The sequence below is a fragment of the Canariomyces notabilis genome, assembly GCF_033297395.1.
Source record: "Canariomyces notabilis strain CBS 508.74 unplaced genomic scaffold N656scaffold_46, whole genome shotgun sequence".
Lineage (NCBI taxonomy): Eukaryota > Fungi > Ascomycota > Sordariomycetes > Sordariales > Chaetomiaceae > Canariomyces > Canariomyces notabilis.
Window position 1 is genome coordinate 52,507 of NW_027041868.1, and position 26,201 is coordinate 78,707.

Genomic DNA, 26,201 nt, shown 5'->3' on the forward strand with positions numbered 1-26,201 from the left:
AGCGAAAACAACGCGGAGCGAGAAACATTGAGAGTAAAGTCAGGGAAGAGCGCGGAGGAATGTAAACTGTAAAGGCACTTTCTTGCCTAGGACATACAAGATTGCAAAGTCTTCGGACTCCCCAAATCAGCCCCTGGGAAAAATGGGGGGAAGGCCTAACCACAAAAAGTACCTTTACTATGCTCCTAAAAACAAAGGAAACTATGCTAAAAGGGAATCAAAGAGTATCAAACTATAGATGAAAGCAGCCAAGCCCTGCACCACGCGCCCCAAGCTCCAGTAAGAGTTCTACGTTAGCTAACCCCGAAAACGTCAGACTGGACGGGACGGGGAGTCACCTTACCCACCTCATATCAGGCAATCCAACGTGCCACAACATTCTCAGCCCGGGATTCAGCTCCGTCGTCGGGTGCCCGCAGCACCCCACCATCACCACCACCACACCATTACGGCCACCCTCCCCATCCCCCAACTTGAACCACACCTTCCGTGACCCTCATTGGCCGGACCCACCATTCAAAGCTTCAACTCCCCCAACACACCACGATACCCCTCAAGAATCTGCGCCGCCCTTTCATCACTGCGCGGCTTAATATCGAGATGATACGGCAGCGGCTCAAGAATGACATGCGAGTTGGTCGCTTGCGTATCAATAGGAACCAGCTCGCCCGTACGTGGGCAGCGCTTTTGGGCGAGGTTGAACGCCCACAGCGTGGCGGCGCCAAACACAAAGGTCTCGTCGTCAACAATGTTCTGGCCCAGGCAGGTCCGCCGCCCCCAGCCAAACGTGTGCATGGCGTTGCCCTCGCGGAAGTTGGGGTACCGGGTAAGGGGCTCTTGGTAGGTCGGCCACCCGGGCTCGAGCCAGCGCTCGGGGCGGAAGTTGTCGCCGTCGGGGTACTGCTTTGGGACGCGGTTTAGGGCCCTAAGCACAAGGGATGGGGTTAGTAAGTGGTGAGAGAAAAAAGGGGGGGAGGGGAACGGGGAAAGGAAATACCATTCGCAGGCGAGGATGATGGTGCCCTTCTTGATCTTGACGCCGCGGTACTCGTCGTCGCGTTCGGCTTGGTGCGGGACGCCTGTTCATTGACATGTATTAGCACGGATGAAGTGCAAGGGAAAGAAAGGAGGTGTAAACAATAAACATACCCAACGGCACACCCGACCGCCAGCGCACCGTCTCCTTAAGACACGCCCTAACCGTCGGCAAATCCGCATAGTCCTGCATAGTCGGCATGCGGTCACCACAAACCCGATCAATCTCTTCCTGGGCCTTCTTCTGCCACTCCGGGTGCAGCGCCATAGCCATCAGGTAAAATTTCAGCGGGCCACTAATCGTCACCACTCCGACCAGATTCAGGAAACCAATCATGCAGCTCGCAAACACCTCCTGCTCCTCCTTCTGGTCAAGACTCTCATTCCCCTCCCGCTTCAACTGCTCAAAGTAGCGGTACGCCCAGGTATCGTTGGGCAACTCGCCCCTCTTCATCCTGTCTTTCGCCAGCCGAAAGTTATTGAGCCACCACGCGCGCTGTTCCCGCTCACGCTTGATCTCAAAGTTGTACCACGGGTTGATGAAAGAGGGTAAATGCCAGAGGGGAGTCATGGTGTTGGTGATGGGGCCGGACACGGACATGCAGTGCAGTGTGGTGTCGGCGCTGTCGCCGTTGGCTTTGCCCTGCGTGGCGTCGTCCCAGGCCAGGCGGGACATGACACGCCCGCAGTACTCGCGGGTATAGTCGAGGAAGCGGGCCGGGTCCAACAGGAGGAGGCCGAGGTAGCGTTTCATCTCCCGCTCAACGTGGCCGTAGAAGTGGTGCTTGTAGGCTTCCATCATGGCCGCGTGGGTCCATTTTCGTTGGGCCTGCCAGATGTCTGCGGGACTTGTCAACCTGTGTATCTTGAGGTGAAGGGTGGGAGTGGATGCAATGCTTACCATGACGATCCATCAACGCCGAGTACGCGGGGCCCTCCTTGTGCTTGATCAGGGACCGGATCTGCGGCCGACCCGAGTAGATGTGTCCCCGCTTGACAAGAAGCTCGCGGGCAATCTCCTCATCGGTGACGATGATAAAGTCCTGGTCCAGCATGCGGGTTTGGTAGATGGGGCCATGGATCTGCGCCCATTCGGTGAACTTCAACCACATGGAAAACCTAGGCAGGTCATGAACGCGGCCCACGACGGGGAACAGCTTGGGGCCGGGGAACTTCTTGCCCGACCCGGAACTGCTCTTCCTCCATGACAGGATCTGTTGGATGGCAGACACAAGCAGGCCCGGGACGGCCAGGTACAGCAGGAGCAGAGCAAGGCCCTCCATCTTGTCGTCGTCGTCGACCTGGGGATGGGAGCAATTCACTTGCTTGCTTGTGCTTTGGTGTGATGGTCGAGTCGAGCAAAAGAAGGTTAGGGGCAAGAAAGCCTGGAATAGGGGGCGCGACGGTTCTAATACGAAGCCACACTGCACTTTTTGGTTTCCCGGATCGTAGTCCGCACACACGGAGCTTAAGTTGGCCGATATCATGTATCTTGTCTCGCTGCTTCCAGGATCTGACCCATGTCCGTACTGTGTTGGCAGAGGGGCCTTGCCAAAACGAGGAAAGCCTCATATCCGGGCTGGCGCCTTGCCTGCGGCAGGAGAGCTGACATCCTTGACAAGCCCGGCAGGCCGGGGTACTTTGTGAGCCAGGTGGAGAGAGTCCGTAGAGGCAATTCCGTGTTGGAGTGAAGTTAAGGTATGGAGTGTGGCAGGTCGGATCCGGCTCCTTGGAATGCCACAGCTTGGTATGGCATCCTATTCCGAGAAAGCCGTGTGGTCGTGCTGAGCGTGTGTATTATTGGATCGTACCGAGCTCAGCCAGACTCCTGGCCTGAGGACGATTCAGCCTATAATCAGCGAGTACATCTGCGGTGTAAGCACGTTCATGTGGAACATAAAAGTCTTTTGGGTCTTGGTTCACAACAGCAGCGAGACATGCCGTGTGCGGTGTGCCGTCCTGGAAACTCGACCCGGTTGTTGCTTGTGAGGTGGTCACTGGTCGACAACGGCGATCGCTGTACGCCAAGCCAGGAGGTATGTAAGATGTATTGTACGGAAATAACTATCATGCCAGTACGAATACCTACAGTCTTGTTAAAGATGTCTTGGGCATACGGATACGGAGTTACAGGTACTCCGTGTAGTACTTCTGTTCATCCACGTATTTAATGTGATAACTGTAACTGTACAGTACATACATACACGAGACAGCACCAGGGATAGGCCATGAGACTATGCAATTTTCCCCCTGTAAGTTAGTGTAGGTAGTTGTGTATTTCCGTACTGAGCTAGCTATTGTTAGTCGACCAGTTATATAAGATTTCCCTCCCTCAGCCTCGGTTCAGGTCCGACATTCAACATCACAACTTGCCACATCCGAAAAGACCTCCAAAGAGAAATGTATTGTCAGAACTGAGAACAATCTCGAGAAACCAGTTAGACGCTCACACGGCAAAATGCACTGATTATCCCGCCCTGCTCCCCGCATCAGGCATCAGGCTCGTAAAAAGCGACAGGGACCCTTGCGTAGAGGATCTGGATATTGAGTTGGGGATGTCCGGACACTCAACGAATGAAGAGCCACACAGCGCTTCCTCAAGCGGCCAGCAAAACAAAGGACCTTCTGTAAGGAAAGCCATTCTTCCCAAAAGAGAAAAAGGCCCTCCCCAAATCGCCCCAAATGCCACATGGATCGTCCGCCAACGAGAACATGGCGCATATCTCGGGCCCGAGAACCAGGCAGCCAAGCGGCGGCTGTGTCTGCTACGCATGAATGAGAGGAGAAGAGAAAGGCGGTGTTCGCGCGCGAGTACTCCGTACATACTGTCAACATGTGCATGCACTCGACTGCAGTTGTCACAGGCTCACAGCGAGCCTCAGCTCTGAAGGGAGCACAGAGTCGTGCGTGATTAGGGTAATACCTAGTCACTCGCTGTTAGGCTGAGACCGAAGCTAAAAACGCCACGGCAGGATGCTGCTTCGGCACTCACTCACTGGTTTTGGTTTCTCCAAGTTTCTTATCTGCTCTGGATGTCTCTGATGCTGCAGTCCTGGGACCTGATCTTGGCCGCCATATCTACGGATACTCGCAATGGCATTGGACAAGTTGCGAGTGGGAGGCAGATCTGTCTCTCTGCTGCACTAGAAGCCGAGCACGGCAATCACTGTAGCAGACGGTGAATGGGAGTTGAGTTGTCTCACTTGCTGTTCCAAAGTCGTCTATCTATGTGGTTGTTAAAACCTTGAAAGGTTGATCAATGCCCGATGAATCCGTGTCACATCAAGCATGATGAAGGATGAAGGATCCAGCTGCCAACGTCCTGAGGGCGGTAATAACTTCAAGGATGACTGCCGACAATGTCGGTGTAATGTGCTCAACGCACTCAAAAAGGGAAAACCGTCATGGATGTCCTGGTTATAACTGCACAACTTATTCGTCAGCTGGTTCAGGCATGTCCTCGGCAGCCGAGTCGCCGACTTACTCCGGGAAGTCCGGAGTTCAGAGGATTCCAGTTGCAGAGCCGCTGCATACAAACTAACACCGGTCACGGCAACGGATTGTATGCCAAGCTCCGTCCCCGACCGCCATGTACAGTACGGTCAATGTATTCGGATCGGACCTTGGCGTTGACTGAGCGGACACTGGGGCGGTCCGATTCCTGTTAATTATCGGGAGATTTCAAGTCCTCTGGTTGTGAGGCAGCGTTACTTTACCGTTGACCATGATCGCTGCTCAAGACCTTCAGAACCTCAACGTTGCATGGGGTGGGAATGAAGTGACCTGGCATTATCATAGTGGGCTGGAACAGGTGCAGCCCCTTCTTCAGCCAGTCTGCCGGTCTGAGAATGATACTACCGAGGTTTGTAAGGGAATGTATAGGGTTGTTGAAGGACTTCTAGTCGGACAATCTTGGATTCCAACAGACCCTTCTCCTCTTTCACGGATAGAGATAACAAGAGACATCAATCTCTTCTAGGAAGGGGTGCGGGGACTCGGGCAAGTCAACGACATACGTAAGTCCCCCTCCCCCTTCAAGCTCGAACACCTCAATTCAAGACGAGTTTTGTTCCTCTCACTCGTAAATACGAGATAATCTGAGGTAGTATGCATGAAACCGGTGACGGGGATGGGGATGCCCTCTTGGTCAGGAATGACTCCTGTTGAGTCTTATGCCTCTTTATAAGCCCAGCAACTAAAATATCGGGCCGACGATGGCAAAGACTGGCATTGTGGCTGTGTTGGAGCGGATGGAAAGGTGGCCGCTGCCTTACTTCGCGTCGTATATACATGTAAGCTCCCTTATGATACTAGTAAGGGGTTGGACCTCGGCATTAGGGGCGGTGCGTGCGTAGCAGACAACGGTGTTTCCTGTCTGATGAGATAGGTTGATGACTACTAGGAAGTAAGGAATCCCCGGGAGCTGAATTGTCGGTGGTAATGCTCACGAGTGTGCCTCTAGGCTAGATGTAAGGTCATACCTTAGATCCTGAGATCAAGAGATGATCAGGTCAATCCAGGTGCGTGAGCTCTATCAAAAATAAAAATGTTCTGACGTCCTCATTCGATTTGCTGTCAGTGTTGACCGAGAGCCATAATATTGAACGCTGGAATGGAGTCAATGGACTACTAACCGATCTCCCTATAGCATAGGTCTTGTGTCCTCGTTTGGGGTACAGAGCAACTTGGAGATGATTGAAGGAGAACCAGATAAAGTCAGTGGTGTATTAGATACTTATCAGTGTTTGACAACCTTTCAGCAACCAAGTCCTTTTGGTCCGTCTCGGTGCTGTCGTTGGCTCTGAGTGGCTTTAAGTAGTGGGTATGAGAGAACTCAAAGGATCTGTAAAGTCGTTGACAAAAGCGTTTGAGCTTTCAAGACGTTGAGGTTGTACTCTATTAGAAATCTTCTACCCTACGAAGCAAGCTGGTGGCAGCTCCGCGCCTGCTATTCAGGCTTCAAGTTAAACCCATTTACCACAATAGGTGCTATGCGTCCCTTCTGGAGCAAACATTGATCTCCCTGAGTAGGTACCTATGCTAGGTACGTTCAAGGCTTCAACTTACATGTAAAGCACACGCACCTTTGAGGTACCTGTTCATTGTTCTTTCCAGTCCTGAACATCGTGATAATGGCCCACAAAACCTCTTCATTACCCTTGACTCTGGTACCTACCCAACGTAAGGTCTTCTACCCCAACAATTAGATATTCACTTCAAACGGGCTGACTGCTGACAGTACCCATCCATCATCATCAAAACCAGACGAGAGAGTGATTGGCTTCAGTTTACTTGAGAGTTCAAGTTGTATTGACGCCATTAACCGGAGTGATCATGTATCACTCTATTCATGATTCTGTCCAACGTCTCGGTTGTCGAAACCCCTTTCACAAGCGGCAGCAGCTCGACCCTGCCTCCATAAGACTCGACCAACCCGGCGCCAACCACGTTGGACTTTCCATAATCGGCTCCCTTGACCAACACGTCCGGGCGGATCTCCTGAATGAGCTTCAGGGGCGTGTCCTCACCGAACACAACCACAAAATCCACACAGCCCAACGCTGCAAGACACAGTGCCCGTTGGTCCTCACCCACGACAGGCCTTCCCGGCCCCTTCAACCTCGTCACCGACTCGTCCGAATTTAGCCCAACGACGAGCACATCGCCGAGCTGCTTTGCGCCCTCTAGAGACTTGATGTGTCCGGCATGGAGCAGGTCAAAGCACCCGTTGGTGAACACCACTTTGGCTCCAACGCTCCGAGGAGGGGGGAGGAATGCCTGGCAGAGGATGTCAAGCGCGACGATTTTGACCCCGGCACCAGCAGCTCCCCTCGAAGAATTATGTGTGGTTTCTTCCTCTGCCAATGCCAAAATCGCGCGTTCCATCTCAACCCGCTTCACCACAGCCGTCCGTGATTTCGTCACGGCGATGCCGGCAGCGGTGGAACCGAAACGGGCCGCCTCGGCGGGTGCCGCGCCGCTGCAGAAGGCCAGCGCAAAGGCGGCCAGGAAGGTGTCGCCTGCGCCGTTGGCATCAGTGGCCATCACCCCTCCAGCTGAGCCTGAAGGCTGCCGCGGCTTATACGCCTCGACTTTATGGCACGAGACGTCCATCACGTTGCTCTCCTCGCCGTCTTGTTCTTGTTCATGTCCGGACCATTGAACCACCCTCGCGCCATCCTCACCCATCGTCACAATTACAACCTCCGCACCGGTCGCCATCAAAACATCCCTCGCCGCGGCTCTCAACCTCATCTCCTCAATCTCCGACCGGTTACCGTTACCAACATCACCCATCACCATCCCTGGCTGGCGCTGCGCAAGAGCATACAACTCCGCCAAATTCACCTTCACCACACTCGCCCCCTTATACCTGTTCACATCACCCCCCTGACAACCCTGAAGCTGAGGCTTAGCATCCACCAGCACCGGAACCCCCCACTCCCTCCCCGCTTGCATCACACCCCTTAGCACATTCGGCGACAGCGTACCCTTGGCGTAGTCCGAGCAAACAATACCCTGAACTCCCTCTCCCTCTCCCCTAGTACCCATACCCGTGCCATTGGCAAGATAGCTTCTCAAATCCCCCACAATAGCCTCCCCACTCGCCTCGGGAAGATCCTCAGTCGACTCGCTGTCGATGCGCAGGAGGTAGTGCTCCCCCTGGGCGACGACGCGGGTTTTGTGCGGTGTTTGACGACCCGGCACAAGGCGGATGTGGGTTGTGATTTTACCAGTGAGGTTTGGTTGAGAGGAGGAGGAGGAGGAGGAGAGGAGGTTGAGGAGGGCTTGGCCGGCGGTGTCGTCGCCGACGGCGGAAAAGAGACTGACGGTGCCCGTGGTGAGGTGGGCGATATTGGCGGCGACGTTGGCGGCGCCTCCGGGATGCAAGGTGCGCCCTGTGGTTTTGATGACGGGGATGGGGCGGTCTGGGGCAAATCGTGTGACTTGTCCTGAGAGGTACTCGTCGAGACAGACGTCGCCTATGACGGCGAGTGAGGGTGGGTGGGTGAGGGCGGTTTGGAAGGGGCTGGGGCTGGGGCTGGCCATGATGTTCTGTTCTATGTCCTGTGCTGTTCAATGAGTGAGCTCATGTTGGTTGCGCGGACTGGAAATTCATACGAAGTAGGTAAGGTACCTTCTTGAGAGGTTAGGCAGCTACTTGCTTGGTTGATAGCCGACTAATCCAGTAAGTTTTGCACAAACTATCCGTCAGTTTGTTGAGAGGGAAGGAGGAACCGGGAACCCCGCTTCAAGCTTGTATTTTTTGGGGCACTGGGGTTCGGCTCTTCAACTCTTAGGTTCTAATTCCTCTCTCGACTCTCAAATACTCTACGATCAATACACCCATTCTTTTGTGTGTTTCTCCAAGTTCGACCTTCCTGATGCCATGGCAATCTAAGACAGACTCAGCCACAGTCAAAGTGTGAGCACACTGTTGAGTGGGCAGGAGGAACCCTGGCAAAACCTGTATTTATTGGGGAACTGGGGCTTGGCTCGTTTTCCCACCTGCAACCCTCCTTCAACCAACAAGCCGCTACAATAAACACCCATTCTTCAGTACTCTTCTTCAACACCTAACTGTTCTGCGTGCCATTGAGGTGTTGCTTCTAGCTTAACGCTTAACTAAGGTACAAACCCTATCAAGCAACTAACTGCTAGCTTCGTCGCTCTTTCCCAAGCTCAGGCACTTTTGCGCGGGGTTCAATGGTTCATCTCGCATGGCGTTTAAACCCTTGGCACTGATTAGAGTTAGACTGTTCAACCGGTTCAACCTCGCACGGGTGTTTATCTCGATTGAATCTATCAGCATGGATTCTGTTCCTTCACAACGCTTGGCCGCATCTGACAAAGCCGCCAAAACGCAAATGCTAACCCAGTTCTGTCTACTGGAGTAGACGCACGGGTCCTCTCAACGGAGACGCCGTGATGTTGACCAAAGTTCCTTCTATCTCCTTAGTACTAGGGACCGTCTCTCACGGTTTCACCTCATACGATAGGCCTTCATACGATGGGCCGCAGTTGGCCGTGAGCTGACCCCCACGGCCCCAAAGTTCAGAAATGTGTCCGGTCGGGTGCTTTTGTTCCGCTTCAGGGAGGTTGATGTAGAAGACTCGACAGCAACCCCCTGAGTCCGTGCATTATTTCTGGGCTCACGAGGAGAAAAGAAGATATATTCTGTTCGGTTAAACGACTTGGGAAATTATGCAGTGAACTTGAACCGGTCCTAAGCCACAGAGACAATGTTATCTCAACTCCATTGTGGTAAATAGTACCCCCTGAAAACGGCCACTTACACTGTTCAGAATCAGAGAAAGCTAATCACGTGTGTGCAAAGGTGTAACTCACAACGACTGGGGTGCGACTCCTCTCGATCATATACATTTACATCCATTTCAAGCGCTCACTGACCTTGTTCATGACCTACTTGGTAACTTGGAGCAGGTAAACGAGGGGACGAATCTCTGGTCTACCGACTTTCAGTATCTGGTGGCCATGTGCCACCAGGCCCAGGGCCACTTGGGCGTAATGTCAATAACACCTTCGCCGAGGTTAGCGAGCATGCATAACTGCAACTTCTTGTTCCCCAGATTGACGCTGACATCAACAACAACAGTTCTGGATGGGCGTCCACCCGCTTCTGCCATCGCGTCTCGTTGCTTCCGGGGAGTCACTCAGCGATGTCTTGGACCGCACTGGCAGTCCCAACGACGCTTTGCCGTTTCTTTTTAAGGTGCTGTCCATAGGCAAGACGCTCAGCATTCAAGTACACCCCCCTGCGCAGGTTGCAGAGATGCTCCACGCAAAGCATCCTGATATTTATCCCGGTTAGTTCGATTTCCAGTGGCAGTGAGCTGCCAACCTCCAAAGTTAAAGCGGCAGAGGGGTCTGACCAGTGGCAGATGCTAATGCGAAACCCGAGATGATTGTGGCCATCACCAAATGCGAAGCACTTATAGGCTTTCGCCCCCTGAGGGAGGTGGCCGGCATCATCGCCCACATCGTCCCGTTTGCAGAGCTCTTGGGCGGGGAGGTCACCGGTGCCATCTTCAAGTTTTGCGCAGCAGGAAAGCTGCCCAGGCGTAATGCAGGTGATGATTCCGACCAACAAGCTGAGGCACTAGTGCTTCGTCAAGCACTCGAAACGCTTTCGCTTCGCCGGGACAAGGAGGCTGTTGCCGAGGCAAGCAAAAAGGTGCAAGCCCTGGTTAATGTTGACCTTCAACTCAAGGTGCCAGGGGTAGCAGCCGAGGCAATCAACCTCGCACGACGCATCGGGTGTGAACATGCAGAGGACGACCTGGGCGTTTTCCTGGCCCTGTTGATGAACTTTGTCGAGCTGGCGCCCGGCGAAGCCGTCTTCATCCCAGCAGGGGTGATGCATGCATATGTCTCAGGGGGTCTGTTCAACTCTCCTTTCCATCATTCGCTTCCCATGCCCTAGCTCAGCTGCTAACCATAGGATCGATGATTACCGGCCGCAGACCTGGTAGAGTGCATGTCATCCTCCGCAAACGTCATACGGGCAGGCCTGACCTCCAAGTACCGGGACTTGGACAACCTGTTCTTATCACTCTCTTTCGACTCGCATCCTCCGCGGTTTATCACTCCTCGGTCTGAGCCTACCTACCGATTGAGCAAAGGATCAGCCCCGGTCTCGGTGCACTACGACGCGCCTGGCAACCTCTTCAGCGTCCAGGTGATTCGACTGCCTAGCACAGGTGACAGCATTCAAATGGGTCCAGAGCTAAGACCGTCGATTCTCTTGTGCACAAGAGGAGAGGGCCGCATAGCTCTCTCTTTAGTTGCCAGCAAGGAACAAGGAGAAGCTCTGGGCTTTGGGACTGTACACTGCATTGGGAGTCGGACGTCCGCGACAATCACGAACGGAGGGGATGAGAGTTTGATCTGCTACAGGGCTTATCAGAGGATGGGGTGTAACTCTTTAGCAGAGGAAGGGGGGGGGGTCTCTGACCCCATGTTCTGTCTCATGACATTGTGGTCCGGCACTAGCAAATTGAGATTTTATGACAACATTATGGTACCTAGCCGGTGTCATAATGTTTCCTAGCCGGTATCCTAATGTTTATGTAATGGCAGGACTTGCTAGTGCCGGACTACAATGTCATGAGACGGAACATGGGGTCAGAGACCCCCCCTTCCTCTGCTAGGTCTTTTACCACGGCCGGTTCATGCATTAAAACCTATTGCTTCAATTTCGTCTGTTGACAAATGTTCATAAAACTTGACTGCTGTGGTGTTGTGTTGCTCTACAAAGGGTAGGTACCCTAGGGAGCAGAGCATCTGCAGGCAAGAATTCCTTTTGAATTGCAAGATATTGAGGGTTGTCTGTTCACATTCAAAAGCAAGTTTGTGCTAAACGAACAAAATGGAATACAATGATACATGTAAAAGGAATAAGTATAGGTGACATATACAGTGATATCCGTAGGCAGGGATCAGAGTTACCAGGCCCACTTCCCCCTTAAAATAGGGGCTTATCCCCCATACATCCCTCCTCGCCTTCATATTCCCCGAGAAACCGCTCCACCTCACTCTCCAACTTCACCTTCATCTTCACAAGCCTCCCCATCTTCACCCTCCCCTCTTCACTCCATACCGCCTCCCTCAAACATGCCACCACGTCCCTCACCTCCGCCACCGCGTCCATCACCACGTTCCCCGCTGGAAGCGCCACGATCCCGAGCACCGTAACCAGCACCAGGCCCATCACAACAATCACAGGCTTCCCAAACCCAGCAAATGAACCCCAAGAATAAACGATTGATATCCCCCACGCAAACGCTCCGTACAGCACCGGTGCCATCTGCACGGCATACAAAGCCTTGGCCGACGCGAGCACGTCCTGCCCCCTGATGCGGAACGCAGACGTCGCTGTTGCTCGTGCCGCATGGCGGCGCGCAAAATACCCGCTGGCGAGGAGCAAGGGGGTGAAGAGCAGGAGGCCTGGTGCCACGAGGGGCGTGGTAAGGGAGAGAAGGAGGATGTTCTTCATCAGGGTGAGGAGGAGGGTGGTGGCGTGGCCGGAGACGGGGAGGCTCTTGATGCCAAAGGATGCGAGCTCCTTGTTGAACTGGTTGATGCGGGTGGTGAGGTTTTGACAGGTATCAAGGCTTTGTACTTTAATGTCCGCGCGGAGTCGTCTGACGATGTGGCGTTTCCGCTGCAGGGTTTCCTGGATGGAGGGAGGTGGGGATAGCGTAGTGAATGCTTTGATGACCTTGGGGATCATGTCGTCTGAGTCTGAATCAAGGAGTGTCATCTCGGAGAGAACAGACTGAACAAGGCGTCTCAGCGCCGAGACCGCAAGCTTCTCTTTTCCAGCTTTGAAGGCTGTGATAAGCTCAGACGGAATCGTAATCGGCGACCCAAACTCCAAGCCAATTTTGGAACGAAAAAGATGGCTCTGCTGGTGATGTATGGCGCAAGGTACAATGCGGACGCGTTGGTGAGGGAATGCCGCGGCAGCGTACTTGAGGGCGATGACGGCAAATCCAGCTGACGAAGACAATCCATTCATTAGGTTAACATTTCGGGTTTTCCAGTAGAGGCATTAGCAACTCACACTTGAAGGGCAATAAATGGGGTTGATCGTGGCAAGTTCCCTCTGGGAACAAACTAATAGCACCATTGGTCCGTAGAGCAGTCATGATCTCGTCCCAATGCGCCCGCGAACTGGCGCCCGTGACCCACGAGTATCTCAGGTTTGCAAGGCGGTCTGAATCGAGCGCCTCCAAGCAGCCTGGGTTTTCTGGAAGCCGTAGTGGTTGAGTCAAAAGCAACATCTCAGGGCCGCAGATCTCTGCGACTGTCCCACGGAGAATGTGCTTCTTTGCGACGACACACATGAGGCGGTCGCCGGGTCGAGCTTCCAGATCGAAGCGTGTGCCACACCCGCGAATGACACGACCGGAAGAGGCCAACGAAATGCATATGGTACCAGTTCCTAGCGTCGCGTTATCCCACTCGCGGTTCAGGACGGTGGCGCCAACACCGCGAGCGAGAAACCCTTCCACAGGCTTTCCCATGGTCCTTGCACCAACGAGAAAAGACACTCGACGGCCGAAGCGGGTGAGAATGAATGGCATCAAGAGACCCGTGTCTGCAACCTGCCATACCGTCAGCTTAAGCAAACTGGTAGGAAGTAGGATGTAAGCATTCTACATCGTTGGAGTGCGGCCCGGCGACGAAGATGAGCGCATCTTCCTGAGACGAGTCGTCCTTTCCCCAGATTTCCACTTGGCGGTAGAACAACCTGAAAAGCACAAAGAAGACAGAGGCAAAAAGGTCATATTTCCAGGCACGAAGCAATCTGTAGACTCGAGATCGGCCGTCAAAAGCAACTTTGACAGCCATGCTTGCTGTGCTGTTAGCAGCAGCAATCTCGTGGAGCGAGTTCGCCCCGGAGCATAGAGAGAAAACTAAATGCATGTGAAGGTCTGCAACGATGCGTGTCGGTGTTGCCGACCTCCGTTACCCCACGGATGTCAACTTGGGCTCTGTGCCACGGGACAGAGTTCCTAATCAAGCATGGTTACACACTCTTCAAGAGATAGGCGTATGTGAGTGAGATGAGACCCTGCAGCAACCAGATTACCATGGGTTCGGGTCGAAGGATTGGAAGTTTGGAACTTCTGGAAGGAGCTAAGGCGCCAGTAACCGACACTGCATTAGCCTTAAGAACTTTCGTAGCTTGGCTGCTGGGCTGATTCGACAACAACCTTGAACCTGGGCTACTGTCAGCGAAAGACGCTCACGAGTTCAATGAGAAAGGGATGGATTTCTGCTCTGTTCTAATGTCTCTAAATCCTTCCAAGTTTGGACTCTGGACGGTCGACGCTGCCTTGGAGACCCCAGCCTCAAACTGGAGGCAGGTACCTGGGAAGATGGTCACGCATTCCCCTTCTCGGGCCACGGGCGCCCCGGGTTACCCCTTCCTCCGTCTTTTGCGCCAACATACCGGAAGGCGCGATGCGGCGCTGCAATTAGCGGGTTGCGCGTTTTGCGCGATTGGTGGTTCGGCCATGGTCAACCCTAACCCTCTCCCAAACTCCCTTCAACCTCGGCCTTTTTGCTGACGACTACGGCAAGTGCAACAGCCTTTCATGACGATTGCCATCGGGTCCTCAATCTCAGTGTTTGCCAACTTGGACAACAACAACCAAAATGATGGACCGCAGGCATCGTCAACGGTGTCCCGCGACATCACCTTTCGCGTGGCTCTTATGTGCACCATCGGCGCAGCGGCGGGCGCGGCGTCGTATCTCCAGATGCTCTGTTGGGCCGTGTCGGGTGCACGAATTGCTGCGAGCGTGCAGCAGGCCTACTTTGCCTCCCTCATTCACAACGGCTTGCCCCCTTCCGCCTCGTCGCCAGATGGCATGCCCCAGTCGAGCAAGCTAGAGACCGCCAAAGTTACAGAGGCTCTCTCGACAGATGCTTCTGCCCTGGAAGACGCTCTCTGCCAAAAGGCCCCCCAGTTTCTCCATGCTCTCGCTGGCTTCCTCTCGGCCTTTGTCATTGCCTTCGTTCGCAACTGGAAACTCGCCTTCGTCCTTAGCAGTGTCCTCCCCGCCATGTTTGTACCCATCGGTCTCATGTCACGACTGGTAGCCCGGAACAGCCGCCGCGCAACAGAGCTTATCGCGGAGGCCCACACCGCAGCTTCTGATGCTATCTCGGCCGTGAGGGTTGTGCAGGACATGCAGGCCGAAGGCCAGATGACGGCACTGTACAAAAATAAATTACAGCAGGCAAGGACACCGAATCGCAGCCGGGCTTTCTGGCAGGCTATCATCCTTGGCTGGGTGTTCTTTGTGCTGTACGTGTCTTACGGCCTGGCCATGTGGCAAGGCGCAAACCTCTTGATCTCTGACAGCGTCGATGTTGGCATCGTTACCAATGTGCTGTTTGCCATCATCCTGGGTATCGTGTCGCTGGGGCGCGTCTCCCGTTTGCTCCCTGACCTGGCAGTTGTTGCTTCTATCGGAGGCGAGCTCTTCCGCGTCATCGACTCGAACAACACAAACGCTTCAGCGGCCGATGAAAGGAAGGGAGAGGAGGGGCCTTTGCGGATGTCTTTGGTTGCACTATCTTCCGTTGGAGACATCTCCTTCCGCGATGTGGCATTTGCCTTCCCGAGTCGGCCAAGCCATCGCGTACTCGACGGGATAGATCTGGATATTCCCTTTGGGCAAACCACCGCAATTGTCGGCTCATCTGGTGCCGGCAAGTCCACCTTGGTCAGTCTGCTTCTGGGGCTAAACACACCTCTCTCCGGCCGGGTGTACTTCAGCAAGAGGCCAATAAGTTGCTACGACCCGAAAAAGCTGCGAAATATCATTGCATACCTACCACAAGAGCCGAGATTCTTCACAATGAGCGTGTACGAAAACGTGAGGTTAGGTCTCATGGGAACGCCTCTAGAACTGGCCCCTGAATCTGCTCAGCGCCAAGCTGTGACCGAAGCCTGTGCCGCTGTTGGTCTAAAGACGGTGATTGAGCGCCTCCCCTGTGGCTACGACACGATTATGGGAATGGACAGCGCAAGCACGGCGATGAGTGGCGGCGAGAAACAGAGACTTGCCATCGCGAGAGCACTCGTCCGCAATCCTTCTCTTCTCATCCTGGACGAACCCACTTCAGCGCTCGACCGCGAGTCTGAATTGGTAGTCCAGGAAACAATCGATCGGATATCGACCGGAAGATCGGTCATCATTATTGCCCATAGGTTGAATACAATCCAAAAGGCTGACTCGATCGTGGTACTGGACAAGGGCACAGTGGCTGAGCGCGGATCTCATAGAGATCTGCTGGCCAAAGGGGGCCTATATGCCTCACTCCTTCAAGCTCAGGACGGGGTCAAGAAAAAAGGTCCTCAAAGCCGCGGACGAGAGGGCTTCATCAACCACCCAAACCCCCTTGGAAGCGGTGAGTGCGATGCAAGCTGGGATGATCTAAAAGCAAGCGAGAAGACCAGCAAAGACGGCATCAGCGAAAATGGGAGACCAATCATGCGGCAGCAATCCGCCTTCAAATATATTTGGCGCATCTTACGACTCAACCGACCGGAACTGCTTCTTCTTGTCCTGGGCCACACAGCATCCGTCATCTCGGCTGCTACCTACCCCTTTCAAGCCTATCTCTTTGCGCAGATGATCGCTCTCTCCGCGTCGCCAATCGGTGCCGACTTCCATGCATCTGTTGCGCGATACGCCTTGCTATTCGCCGCAGTGGCCATCGCCAAAGGTGCCTCAAGCTTTGCAGCGAGTTGGGCCCTCGGGATCTGCTGCGACAGGGCAATTGAGAGAGCGAGATGTGGCGCGCTCGAGGGAACTCTTCAGAAAAGCGCCGAGTGGTTCCTTGAGGGGAAACACGACACCCCCGGGCTGGTATTTGCCCTCCTGAATCAGGGGGCCTCTCTCGCCGGCCTTCATTCGTCATCACTGGCCGTTTTTTCGGAGATATCTGGGACTCTAACAGCCACCGCCATATTCTCCATTGTCCTTGCGTGGAAGTACGCATTAGTCCTCCTTTCGGTCGTGCCCCTGGTGTTTGTATCTGGCTACGCTCGACACAGAATTTCGGTCTCGCACTCGCAAGCCATCATTCGATCTCAAGCTTATTCAAGCCAGATTGCAAACGAATCTGTCGCTCTGCTCTCCACCGTCCAGTCTTACAATGCCCAGGATTATTTTTGTTCGCGGTACACGGCTTCAATACGCCATGCCGCCAGGCTGACACTGCGACACGTCCGACATCATGCACTACTCTTTTCACTGACGCAGACATTTGTATTCCTCGTCAATGCTTTCGCCATCTGGTACGGCACACGCCTGGTCACCACCGAAGGTCTAGGACTATTCGAGTTCTTTGCCATCTTCATCGCCCTGACCTTTGGGGCCCAAGACACGGGGGAGATGCTCAGCCGCCTCCCAGACCTCACCAAAGCAACCGCCGCAGCAAGGGTACTCTTCGAGGAGCTCGACGCCCAAAACACCGACCAGGACAAAGACAAACACCTCCTCGCCCCCACACCAGGCCCCATCGACCTGCAAAATATCTCTTTTGAGTATCCACGCTCCTCAGCCTCTAACCAAACCCACCCAGCCGCCCTACACGACATCACCATATCCATCCCCTCCGGAAAACACGTCGCCCTCGTCGGCCCCTCGGGCAGCGGCAAATCCACTCTCCTGTCCATACTCTCCCATTCACTAACTCCCTCCAGTGGCTCCCTCTTCGTGAGCCACATCAACACCTCCCTACTCTCCCCTCGCTCCCTCCGCGCCCTTATTGCCACCGTCCCGCAGGAGCCCACAATCTTTTCCGGCACCGTGCGCTTCAACCTCGTGATTGGGAATCCCCGCGCCACAGATGCAGAGGTCGCGGACGCCTGTCGGCGGGCAGAAATTCTCGAGTTTGTTGAGTCCCTTCCTGAGGGCATGGATACGGTGCTTTGCGGCGGTGATGGCGGGGGGGAGGGAAGAGGTGGAAGGCTATCTGTGGGGCAGAAGCAGCGGCTTGCTATTGCGCGTGCTTTGGTCAGGAGGCCGGCGGTTCTGTTGATGGATGAGCCTACGGCCGCGTTGGATGCAGGGACTGCGAAAAGGGTGATGGGGGGGTTATTGATGGGTAGGGGGCGAGAGGGGGAAGATATGGACATGAGTGGGGAGGCGGAGGGTAATAATAAGGGTAAGGGAATGACGATTGTCACGGTGGGTCATACAGCTGAGAGTGTGAGGCATGCGCATGTGGTCTATATGTTGAGAGAGGGGAGGGTGGTGAAGGTGGGAACGCCAGAGGAGGTCATGATGGGATTGGGAGAATGATAAATGGGGGTTGTTAGGGAAGCTGGAGTGTACGGACCGGATCTGATTGTAGTTGTCTTTCAATCTTTGGAGGTTGCAGTGGTCTTCTGAGGTTAGAAATGACAATAAATGAAAAAGGACAAGAACTTGGATGGAACAGCGGCTATCACGGGCGTTGCGCTTTGTCGGTACGTTCATTCCTGGCAGTGGTGTTCTGTCCCTGCCCCGTTGATTGTTCGTGGGGATTTTCGGCCCGCTCGGATTACGCTCCGGGAGGGCGGGGGGCTGGGGTAGTCGGGGTCGGTGACTCGGTGGGGGTCGGGGTCCCAAATCCCAATGCAAGGATGTGCTGACGGTGCATGACACTGCAGGATTCCGGGGTGTTGCATCGGAGTGACCGGGCAGGGTGCCCCTGACATACAACCGCCCTGGCTTATCTTGCGCGTGCCCCTTCCTCGCGTCGTAGAACGCACATGCAGACGTTGCAGACTTGCAGTCATCCAAGGACCCAGACACCAAAGGTGTACCATCTGTTAACCCCTAAGTCATCAGATCACCATGGCAAAAGGGAGTGAAGTTGAATAAACAACATCAACTTCTTCACCTTTGATGGAAGCTAACGCTCTACCCGCGCTCAACGGCGTGCGCGGCGTCGCGTCCTTCATCGTCATGATATACCACGGCATGGCTGCATATGGCCCCGGCGTCTGGTACGGCTACGGCGTCGAGAACCACCACGGTATACACCAACTCCCATTCATACGGGCTCTCTTCGACGGGTCCTCGATGGTGTTCCTCTTCTACATCCTCTCCGGCTTCCTCCTCTCGCTGAAGCCACTGGCGCTCATCAAGGCCCAACGCTGGGACGATGCCTTCCACGCTCTTGGCTCGTCCGCCTTTCGCAGGCCGCTGCGGCTTTTCCTCCCTGCGCTGGTCACGACAGCCGCCGTCATGGTGCTTCATTGGGCTGGGTTCTTTGAGCATGTGGCTTCTCTGAGTACACTGCCTGACGGCAGGCGGCTCACGCGGTTTGAGCTGCCGGCGCCGGGATTTGAGAGCTTCCAAGATCAACTAGGCGACTGGTGGGCGGAGAGTTTGACTATGATGAATCCTTTCTCATGGGACCGCCGGTATAACCCGTATAATGCACACCTTTGGACCCTGACAGCCGAGCTGCGCGCTTCGATGATTGGGTTTCTCGCGTTGCTGATCACGGCGAGGCTTACTACGGCTGTACGTGTTGTGCTGATCTGTGCAACGGCATTCCTCTTCGCGCAGCACCAACGCTGGGAGGTCGCCACTATGCTTAGTGGAATCCTCCTCGCCGAGACGCACTTGTCAGCCCCCATCAAAGTTGAACCCAGAGCCCACCGCAATCACAGCCACTGGCGTGCTCTGCTCATCTTTCTTTTGGGAATCTACCTACTCTCCTACCCCAAACTGGCCGGAGCCCAAACCCCCGGCTTCCGCGCCCTCACGGCCCTGCTTACACCCCCCAGCCTCGTCCCAAGCAAGTTCTTCAAGTCTGCCGGTGCCTGGCTGGTGCTGTGGTCAGTCACCACGGGCAACTGCCGGCAGGCTACCTGGCTTTTTACGACTCGGCCCAGCCAGTATATCGGGCGGGTGTCAACGGGGATTTATATGACACACGGCCCGCTGTTTCATTCGCTGGGGTTGTTTCTGATGACCAACACGGGGAGGTATACGGGGAGGGACACGGCGATGCAGAAGACGGCGAGTTTTGCTGCGTCCGCGGCGGTGATGATTCCGGCGGTGATGATTGCCGCGGAGGGGTTTTGTTTCCTGGCGGAGAGGCCGTGTCAGAGGTTTGTTAGGTGGTTGGAGAGGCGGGTGGTGGCTGTGGTCAGGCCCGGGGTGAGGAGGGTGGGGGTGGAAGGAAAAAGGGGGGATAACCTAAAGGGGGGAGGGGTTGGGATCCATGATGGAAACTGGAAGGAACTGAACTTGAAGAGATGGACTGAGAAGGCGGAGTAAGATGACGCAGCCATACTCCAGACCTTGGTTCATGTAGTCTTCTTCTCACAGTGCGGTGCTTGAGGACTGAACACAAGCATGGAGGTCAGGAGGCAGCGCAGAGTATAGAAGACCGACCTGGAACGCCCGCATGACACTGGGGAGAGCACATAGTACACATGGTTCAATTTCACAGGCTTCCTATCTGAGAGGGCTCAGTTCATCAGATTCCCGTCGCGAGCGAAAACTGGTCGTCAAAAAGTAGGTGCTTAGAAAAGCCTCCTAAAACATCAACATCCCGGTGAAAATCAGAGAGTAATTCTCGTTGGAATCATCTTGACTTACCTTGGGCCCTTACAGTGATGATGTTCGCGATGTAGTACTGCATGCCGGCCAAACTGGATCATACTCTCACAACATGTGATATCGTGCAAGCAATGCAGACGGTACTCAAGCCGGCAGATTTCAACTTATCGCTCGGGGTAACCATCCTGTCGTGTTACCGTCATCCCGTCTCACTGCAGGGATCTAATGATCGACGGACGGCCAGCGGTACCACTATCACAGGAATAATGTCTCTTGCATGTCCGTTGATTGGCTTCCCCGTCCACGGCAGCTGTGGAAAGGGGGAAGTTGGGAACGGGTCAGTGAAAGCCATTCCGGCAGCCCTTTTCGCTGCGCGTCCAAAGTGCCAGGCAGTTCTAGCCCACTCATGTCGTCTAGAATCCCAGATATGATCCTGCAAGCAAGCATAATGCCGCGGCTTGGATGGTGTGAGGAACATTCGTTCTAGTGGATGCTGCGTGAGGGGTAGCGCCATGAGGGTGTAGCACTGCGTGGGATGAACAGGTGCATATTGACAATCATCATCATGAATAGTGCATGAAAGTAACACACACACACACCCTGAGTTAGTACTATCAAAGAGATGTAATTGGGTTTCTCTCACGATGCAAATTCACCCGTACATGTAGTCTGATCCCCTGTGATTCAAATCTTGGACATCTCCATGCCTCTCTACCGGGTCTACCCACTACATGTAATACACAAAACCGCGTCCTACTTAACTCGTCAGTGTCTCAGAGAATTCTGTCCCTATTCAATCTACCCGAACCAGCTCATACTAACAGGCCTCGGCCCAATTACCTATACTACCAACTGAAGACTGAAGTCATGTTGTCCTTCATCACCCCCGACGGCATTGCGAACCCCCTCCCAGTTTGGTCCTATCCCTTCCTCCTCTTCCTGACCTGGTACACCTTCACCGCCTTCACAACCTGGTACCGCCTGCGCCATGTTCCAGGGCCCTTCCTCGCTTCCTTCTCCTACGCATGGTACGTCTACCAAGCACTCACCGGCCGGATCGGCCCCGCCTTCCAATCACTCAACCGGTACGGCCCGCTTGTGCGCACAGCGCCAAACTATGTCGTGACCTCTGACCCAGAGGTGCTCCGACGAATTGGATCCGCGCGCAGCAAGTGGGTGCGGGACGACTGGTACAAAGCCGCGCGGTTCCATTCCGAGTATGACAATATGGCGACGATTATCGACAATGATGAGCATGATCGTATGAAGGCTAAGACTGCGAGCGCGTATAGTGGGCGGGAGGATGGGGCTGGGCTGGAGCCGGCTGTTGATGAGCAGATTGTGAGGTTGAAGGGGTTGATTAGGAGGAAGTTGTTGTCTCCGGCGGCTGGGGGGAGTGAGGTGGTCAAGCCGGTTGATGTTAGTCGGCTGATGAGGTTCTTTACGCTGGATGTGATTACACGGTTGGGGTACGGGAAGCCGTTTGGGTATCTTGATGAGGGGACTGATGTGTATGGGTGGATTGAGATGATTGATAAGCGGGTGCTTATTATCAGCCTGCCGCTGGAAGTGCCGCTGCTCCGGCGGATTATGTTCTCGCCGTACGGGATAGAGAAGTTTGGGCCCCAGATCACCGATAAAACCGGGGTGGGTAAAGTTATGGGGTGCGTATCCCGGTTTGACACTCGCCGGACAGTTCTGGTTGCAGATATTGACTGAGGTGACCGCAGGATCGTCAACAAGATCGTCACTGAACGATTTCAGTCTGGTGAGAAGCACAACGACATGATTGTAAGCTTCAACAACTACTATACCACCCACCTAACCTGTGGAAATTCCCACTACTGATATCTGATACCTCCGCCAGGGCGGCTTCATCCGCAACGGCATGTCCCAGCAAGAAGTCGAAGGCGAGGCCCTACTCCAGCTCTTCGCCGGGTCCGACACGACCGCCAACGCCCTGACCGCCGCCGTCGTGTCCCTCGCCACCGCACCTCGCGCGTATGCGCGGCTGAAGCACGAGATCCGCGACGCCATCAAAAGCGGCCATGTTGACGCCCACCAGCCCATCACGCTGGAGCAGGCACAAAAGCTGCCTTATCTGCAGGTAACCCTCCCCACCCCTTTTCGTGGCCTGCCCCGGCGCCTCCCTACCATTCCAACCCCTATCCACCCCGTCAACCCCCTGTCAGCCTACCATAAACACCCCCCAACAACCACCTACCTTACTTACTATAAAAAACCAGGCCGTGATATACGAATCCTTCCGCATCCGCAACCCCGTCAACCACGGGCACTACAAGCTCGTCCCACCGCCGGGCGAAACCTTCCACGGGATTTATTTACCACCCGGCACCGCCGTAGGGCACAACACCCTCGCTCTAACCCGCAACCGCGCCATCTTCGGCCACGACGCCGACGTGTACCGGCCCGAGCGCTTCTTCCGCACCGAGTACAAACCGGGCATGACGTATGACGAGATCGAGCTCGACACCGACCGGATCAAGGCCCTGGACATTGTGTTTGGGGGCGGGCGATGGACGTGTTCGGGCAAGCATGTGGCGATGGTTGAGTTGAATAAGGTTATTTTTGAGGTGAGTGTTTTCATGTCAATATTTGATGGGGTGAGAAAGGGTAAGGGAAGGGAAGCTGACTGGACGGGATTAGTTGATGCGGGACTTTGACTTCCAGTTTGTGGATCCGCAAAAGGGGTGGGACGAGGTGCACTATCTCGTACCAAGGTTCAAGAACCTGCGGATGTTCATCACCGAGGCGGAGGGGTGAGGGTCTCATGCAACTGAGATCTGTAGATTGGAAAGCCATTGTATTGAGTGTGGTTGGAACTTGGAACAACCGGCCGCTGTGAGTCGGAATGACACCCGATCCTGTTTGCGCGACAATTGGATATCTCTCTAGTACCCTTCGAAAATGCTCAACAATCGCACTGTACCTTACTTATCTCTACCCCCAACACCGTCTTAGCCACGTTAGCCAAATCGAATCCCGCTACTCGGCTCCCACGTCCCTCTCGCCGGAGGTTTACCACCCCCTTGCTGTGCGGGCGGCGTGTCCGTTCTGTTAGCTGACTGCCCCGGCCCCGCGAACCTGATGCCCATCTCTGGCATCCACGCGCCCTGAATGTTGGCCACCGGCGCGATGGGAGCAAACGGGCGCGGCTGCTGTTGCTGCACGTTATCAGCCCAGCTCTGGATCTGTGCTTCGGCCGGTGGGCTGTGGATGCTTTGCCTAGCCGCCTGCGGTTGCAACTGTGGCGGTGACATGTAGTAAGACGCCGGGTTCGGGCTATGGTACGTCTGTGCTTGTGATGCTTGGCTGGGATTGAGCGAGAGAGACGATAGGGGAGGCATGGAGAGTTCCCTGAATATGATTAGTCAGTATGTACTCTCGAAAACTCGGCCGACCACTCACTCTTCGAGGTTGCGCGCCTCTTTCCTCCTTTCGTTGACCCAGTGGCGCGCCTGGTTGCGGAACTGCTCCACAATCCGACCGAGGTCGTTGTAAAACTTCCTCCCCACCTCCAGGTTGTTCACGATATCCTTGTACTTGTAGTAAGCGCTGTCGAGCTTCTGCAGGACCTTCTCCCGATCATGGTTCCCCCTTTCACCAACACTCCTCTTCTGCGCCTCGAAATCCCGATTGGCGCGCTCCAGGTCGGCGACGAGCTTCTCCTGATCTGCACGGTCTTTCTCGACCGCCTCAAGTTCGGACTCGTACAGGCTGTCTAGTCGTTTGTCAAAGAACTCTTCGAAATGGGCCGGCACGATAGGGGTGTTTGGGTAAGTCCGCTCCAGGCGGGCCGTTTCTGTCAGGATATCCCCCTTGATGTCGTCGGCCCTACTTCTGGCTCTAAGCGACTCTACCCGCTTCCTCCTCCGCGACTCCAGACGCAAAACGTCGTTGTAGACGCCTCGGAGCCTCCCAATCGCGGGCTTGAGGGCCTCTGGGATCTCGGTCTTTCGGCTGTTCGGGATGTGGTCCAATAGCCCCCTGTCAGGGCCAGCAAGAAGGGCAAGGGTGTCCTTAACCGAGGCGAATTTGTCGCGTACCACGGCGTCGCTAGATGTACTAGATGCGAAATAACCCTCAATCTCGGCCACCTGGTTCCACAGCTTGGTCCCGCCGTCGTGGCTCGCGTCCATGCGCGATTCAGGCCGAGTCCAGCGTTGGGTGCCGTGCTTGAGACGCAGTTTCTGGTCCTCTTCCTCCTCTGCTGCGAGGAGCGCCTTGCCCTCCTCGAAGACGGCGCGGTCACTGGCACACAGCTTGTCGATATCTGCGAGGCCACGCTGAAGTCTGTTCAAGGCGTCGGCCTGGCGGATTTCCTCGGCATGTTGGACCAGGGTTCCGGGCAGTCCCAGTGGTTTCTCGAGGGCTTGCAAGGACCCAGGGAGGTTTAGGCTGGAGAGGATCTGGTGCAACTTGGCCGTCATCGTCTCCAACTCTGCAATGATGTTGTTGCTGACCAGGCGGTCGCGCCGTTCTTCGTAGATTGAAACGGCAACGTGGACGGAAAATGGAACCAGCTTCGTGAAGAGAGCAGGCCCGAACTCGGCGTGGTCTCCAAAGAACTCGTACGGCTTTGCAACTTGGGGGGGCACCCGGGCCACGGCCATGTTTGCACGCTCGAGGATCTTTAGCTCGGACTTGGGCGGAACGATTTCTGCATACGAGTCAGTAACTCTCGTTTGTGAAGGACATGGGAAAACACGCACGCAGATAAATGACATCGTTGTCTTTCTCGGCTCGTTTGAGATCCTCCTCGACGCGCTTCTTCAAGCCATGGAGATCCTCAACCACCGCCTTGTTGATATAGCCGCCCTTGCATTCCTTCAACCCCTCATTCACGCATTGAACGGCATCAGTCAGGCGTGCCACCTCCTCGCCATATCTCTTCTTCTCGAGGCAGTCGCAAGCAGCACGGTACTGGGCAGCGGCAGCAAAATGATGGTGCTTCGCGCTCATATGGTGAATCCAAGCGGAGCTGATGGCCTCGCTGCGCATGGCAGCCTCTCCGGCGAGATTGTACAGGTCGGACACGCGAGCGGCGAGCTTGGCAATCGACGCATCCTTGTAGCCGTCCATAACGGCCTTTTGCCAGAAGCACTCCTGGCTCTGCGCCAGGAACAGTTGGATCAGGGATTCGAGCGTCGCCTCGTCCATGTCGTCGGGCGGATTGGCCATGCGCAATTCCGGCAGCACCTCGGTCTTCATGTGGCTGAGCACGCCGGCGGCCTGGGAGAAGAAGCTGGCAGCCGCCTTGAGACCCTCAGTCACGCTGCGGTTGGAGGATATCGCGAGCTGCGAGTATAGCGCGGCCAGGTTGTAGAGGATGTTCATGAGCTCGTACTTGAGGTTGTTCTGGGCCAGCGGGTGCTCGGTATGGTAGCCGAGCGCGGGATACCACATGAAGTCGGCGCCGATCTGCCAGGCAATACCATCGAGTCAGTCACTGGAGTTGCCATGGGCTAAGGGCAAAGGCTATGGTAAGACGAAGCTCACATCAATCGGGAATTTTCCGGATATCCAGACCAGCTGGCCGGCATACATCTGCAGCTTCTTGATTCCGCTGGGATGGGCTTCGCGCACGTTGACGGCGTCGCGTCGCAGGGAGTCGATGACTTCGAGGTCATGGCGGAACATGTCTGGGTGTTGGTCGTACTTGTTCGAGATGTACTGGCGGATTGACGACGCCAGGGATATCTGGGCCGACTTCCGGAAGGGAAGCGACAAGATGTTGGAACTGCGGCATTCTCGTCAGACTGGATTGCAGGCAACGGCGTTGGCGTTGTTGGCACTCACGTTGTCATCTTGGTTGGGCAAGCCTACACGGCAGTTACCTTTTCGAGATAACTACTTCACGCCTGGCCTGCGTCTGTTTGTGGCGTTTAACTGTTAAGGTTGTCTCGGAGACTCGCATGACATCAGATGCCCCGACAAACCTAACGCGAGAGTTTTGGTGGGGTTCTTTCCTCAAGTCTCCCCGCAGCTATTCACCCGCTGGTGTCAGCTGCCAGCTGCGCACCCAGGCAGCAC

The 26,201-nt window shown here is 55.0% G+C and overlaps 7 protein-coding genes across 7 annotated transcripts; 3 read left to right on the plus strand and 4 right to left on the minus strand.

The window, feature by feature from the left end:
- Positions 1–516: 516 nt before the first annotated feature.
- On the minus strand, positions 517–2,318 carry N656DRAFT_720399 (cytochrome P450; the record flags this gene model as incomplete). Its single annotated transcript, XM_064812445.1, has 4 exons — positions 517–925; positions 998–1,079; positions 1,150–1,875; positions 1,937–2,318. 4 exons carry the CDS (start codon positions 2,316–2,318, stop codon positions 517–519), a joined length of 1,599 nt encoding a protein of 532 aa, XP_064664840.1.
- A 3,827-nt stretch (positions 2,319–6,145) lies between these two features.
- On the minus strand, positions 6,146–8,137 carry N656DRAFT_785483 (uncharacterized protein). Its single transcript, XM_064816396.1, has one exon. It carries the CDS (start codon positions 8,083–8,085, stop codon positions 6,355–6,357), a length of 1,731 nt encoding a protein of 576 aa, XP_064664841.1. The 5' UTR covers positions 8,086–8,137; the 3' UTR covers positions 6,146–6,354.
- A 1,512-nt stretch (positions 8,138–9,649) lies between these two features.
- Positions 9,650–11,426, plus strand: N656DRAFT_820643 (RmlC-like cupin). Its single transcript, XM_064818414.1, has 3 exons — positions 9,650–9,863; positions 9,933–10,436; positions 10,521–11,426. Exons 1-3 carry the CDS (start codon positions 9,659–9,661, stop codon positions 11,105–11,107), a joined length of 1,296 nt encoding a protein of 431 aa, XP_064664842.1. The 5' UTR covers positions 9,650–9,658; the 3' UTR covers positions 11,108–11,426.
- A 95-nt stretch (positions 11,427–11,521) lies between these two features.
- On the minus strand, positions 11,522–13,413 carry N656DRAFT_802830 (uncharacterized protein; the record flags this gene model as incomplete). Its single annotated transcript, XM_064818292.1, has 3 exons — positions 11,522–12,555; positions 12,623–13,166; positions 13,222–13,413. 3 exons carry the CDS (start codon positions 13,411–13,413, stop codon positions 11,522–11,524), a joined length of 1,770 nt encoding a protein of 589 aa, XP_064664843.1.
- A 749-nt stretch (positions 13,414–14,162) lies between these two features.
- On the plus strand, positions 14,163–20,221 carry N656DRAFT_833173 (uncharacterized protein; the record flags this gene model as incomplete). The annotated part of the gene is made up of 3 exons (XM_064818681.1): positions 14,163–17,774; positions 18,028–18,055; positions 18,484–20,221. 3 exons carry the CDS (start codon positions 14,163–14,165, stop codon positions 19,860–19,862), a joined length of 5,019 nt encoding a protein of 1,672 aa, XP_064664844.1. The 3' UTR covers positions 19,863–20,221.
- Positions 20,222–20,760: 539 nt separating this feature from the next.
- Positions 20,761–23,165, plus strand: N656DRAFT_785486 (cytochrome P450). Its single transcript, XM_064816397.1, has 5 exons — positions 20,761–21,811; positions 21,878–21,938; positions 22,015–22,254; positions 22,394–22,741; positions 22,815–23,165. The coding sequence occupies exons 1-5, from the start codon at positions 21,015–21,017 to the stop codon at positions 22,929–22,931; spliced, it is 1,563 nt and encodes a 520-aa protein (XP_064664845.1). The 5' UTR covers positions 20,761–21,014; the 3' UTR covers positions 22,932–23,165.
- N656DRAFT_785487 (BRO1-domain-containing protein) lies at positions 22,966–26,095 on the minus strand. The gene is made up of 5 exons (XM_064816398.1): positions 25,968–26,095; positions 25,668–25,908; positions 24,881–25,589; positions 23,577–24,828; positions 22,966–23,525 (listed from the first exon to the last, which is right to left on the minus strand). The coding sequence occupies exons 1-5, from the start codon at positions 25,973–25,975 to the stop codon at positions 23,135–23,137; spliced, it is 2,601 nt and encodes an 866-aa protein (XP_064664846.1). The 5' UTR covers positions 25,976–26,095; the 3' UTR covers positions 22,966–23,134.
- Positions 26,096–26,201: the final 106 nt, after the last annotated feature.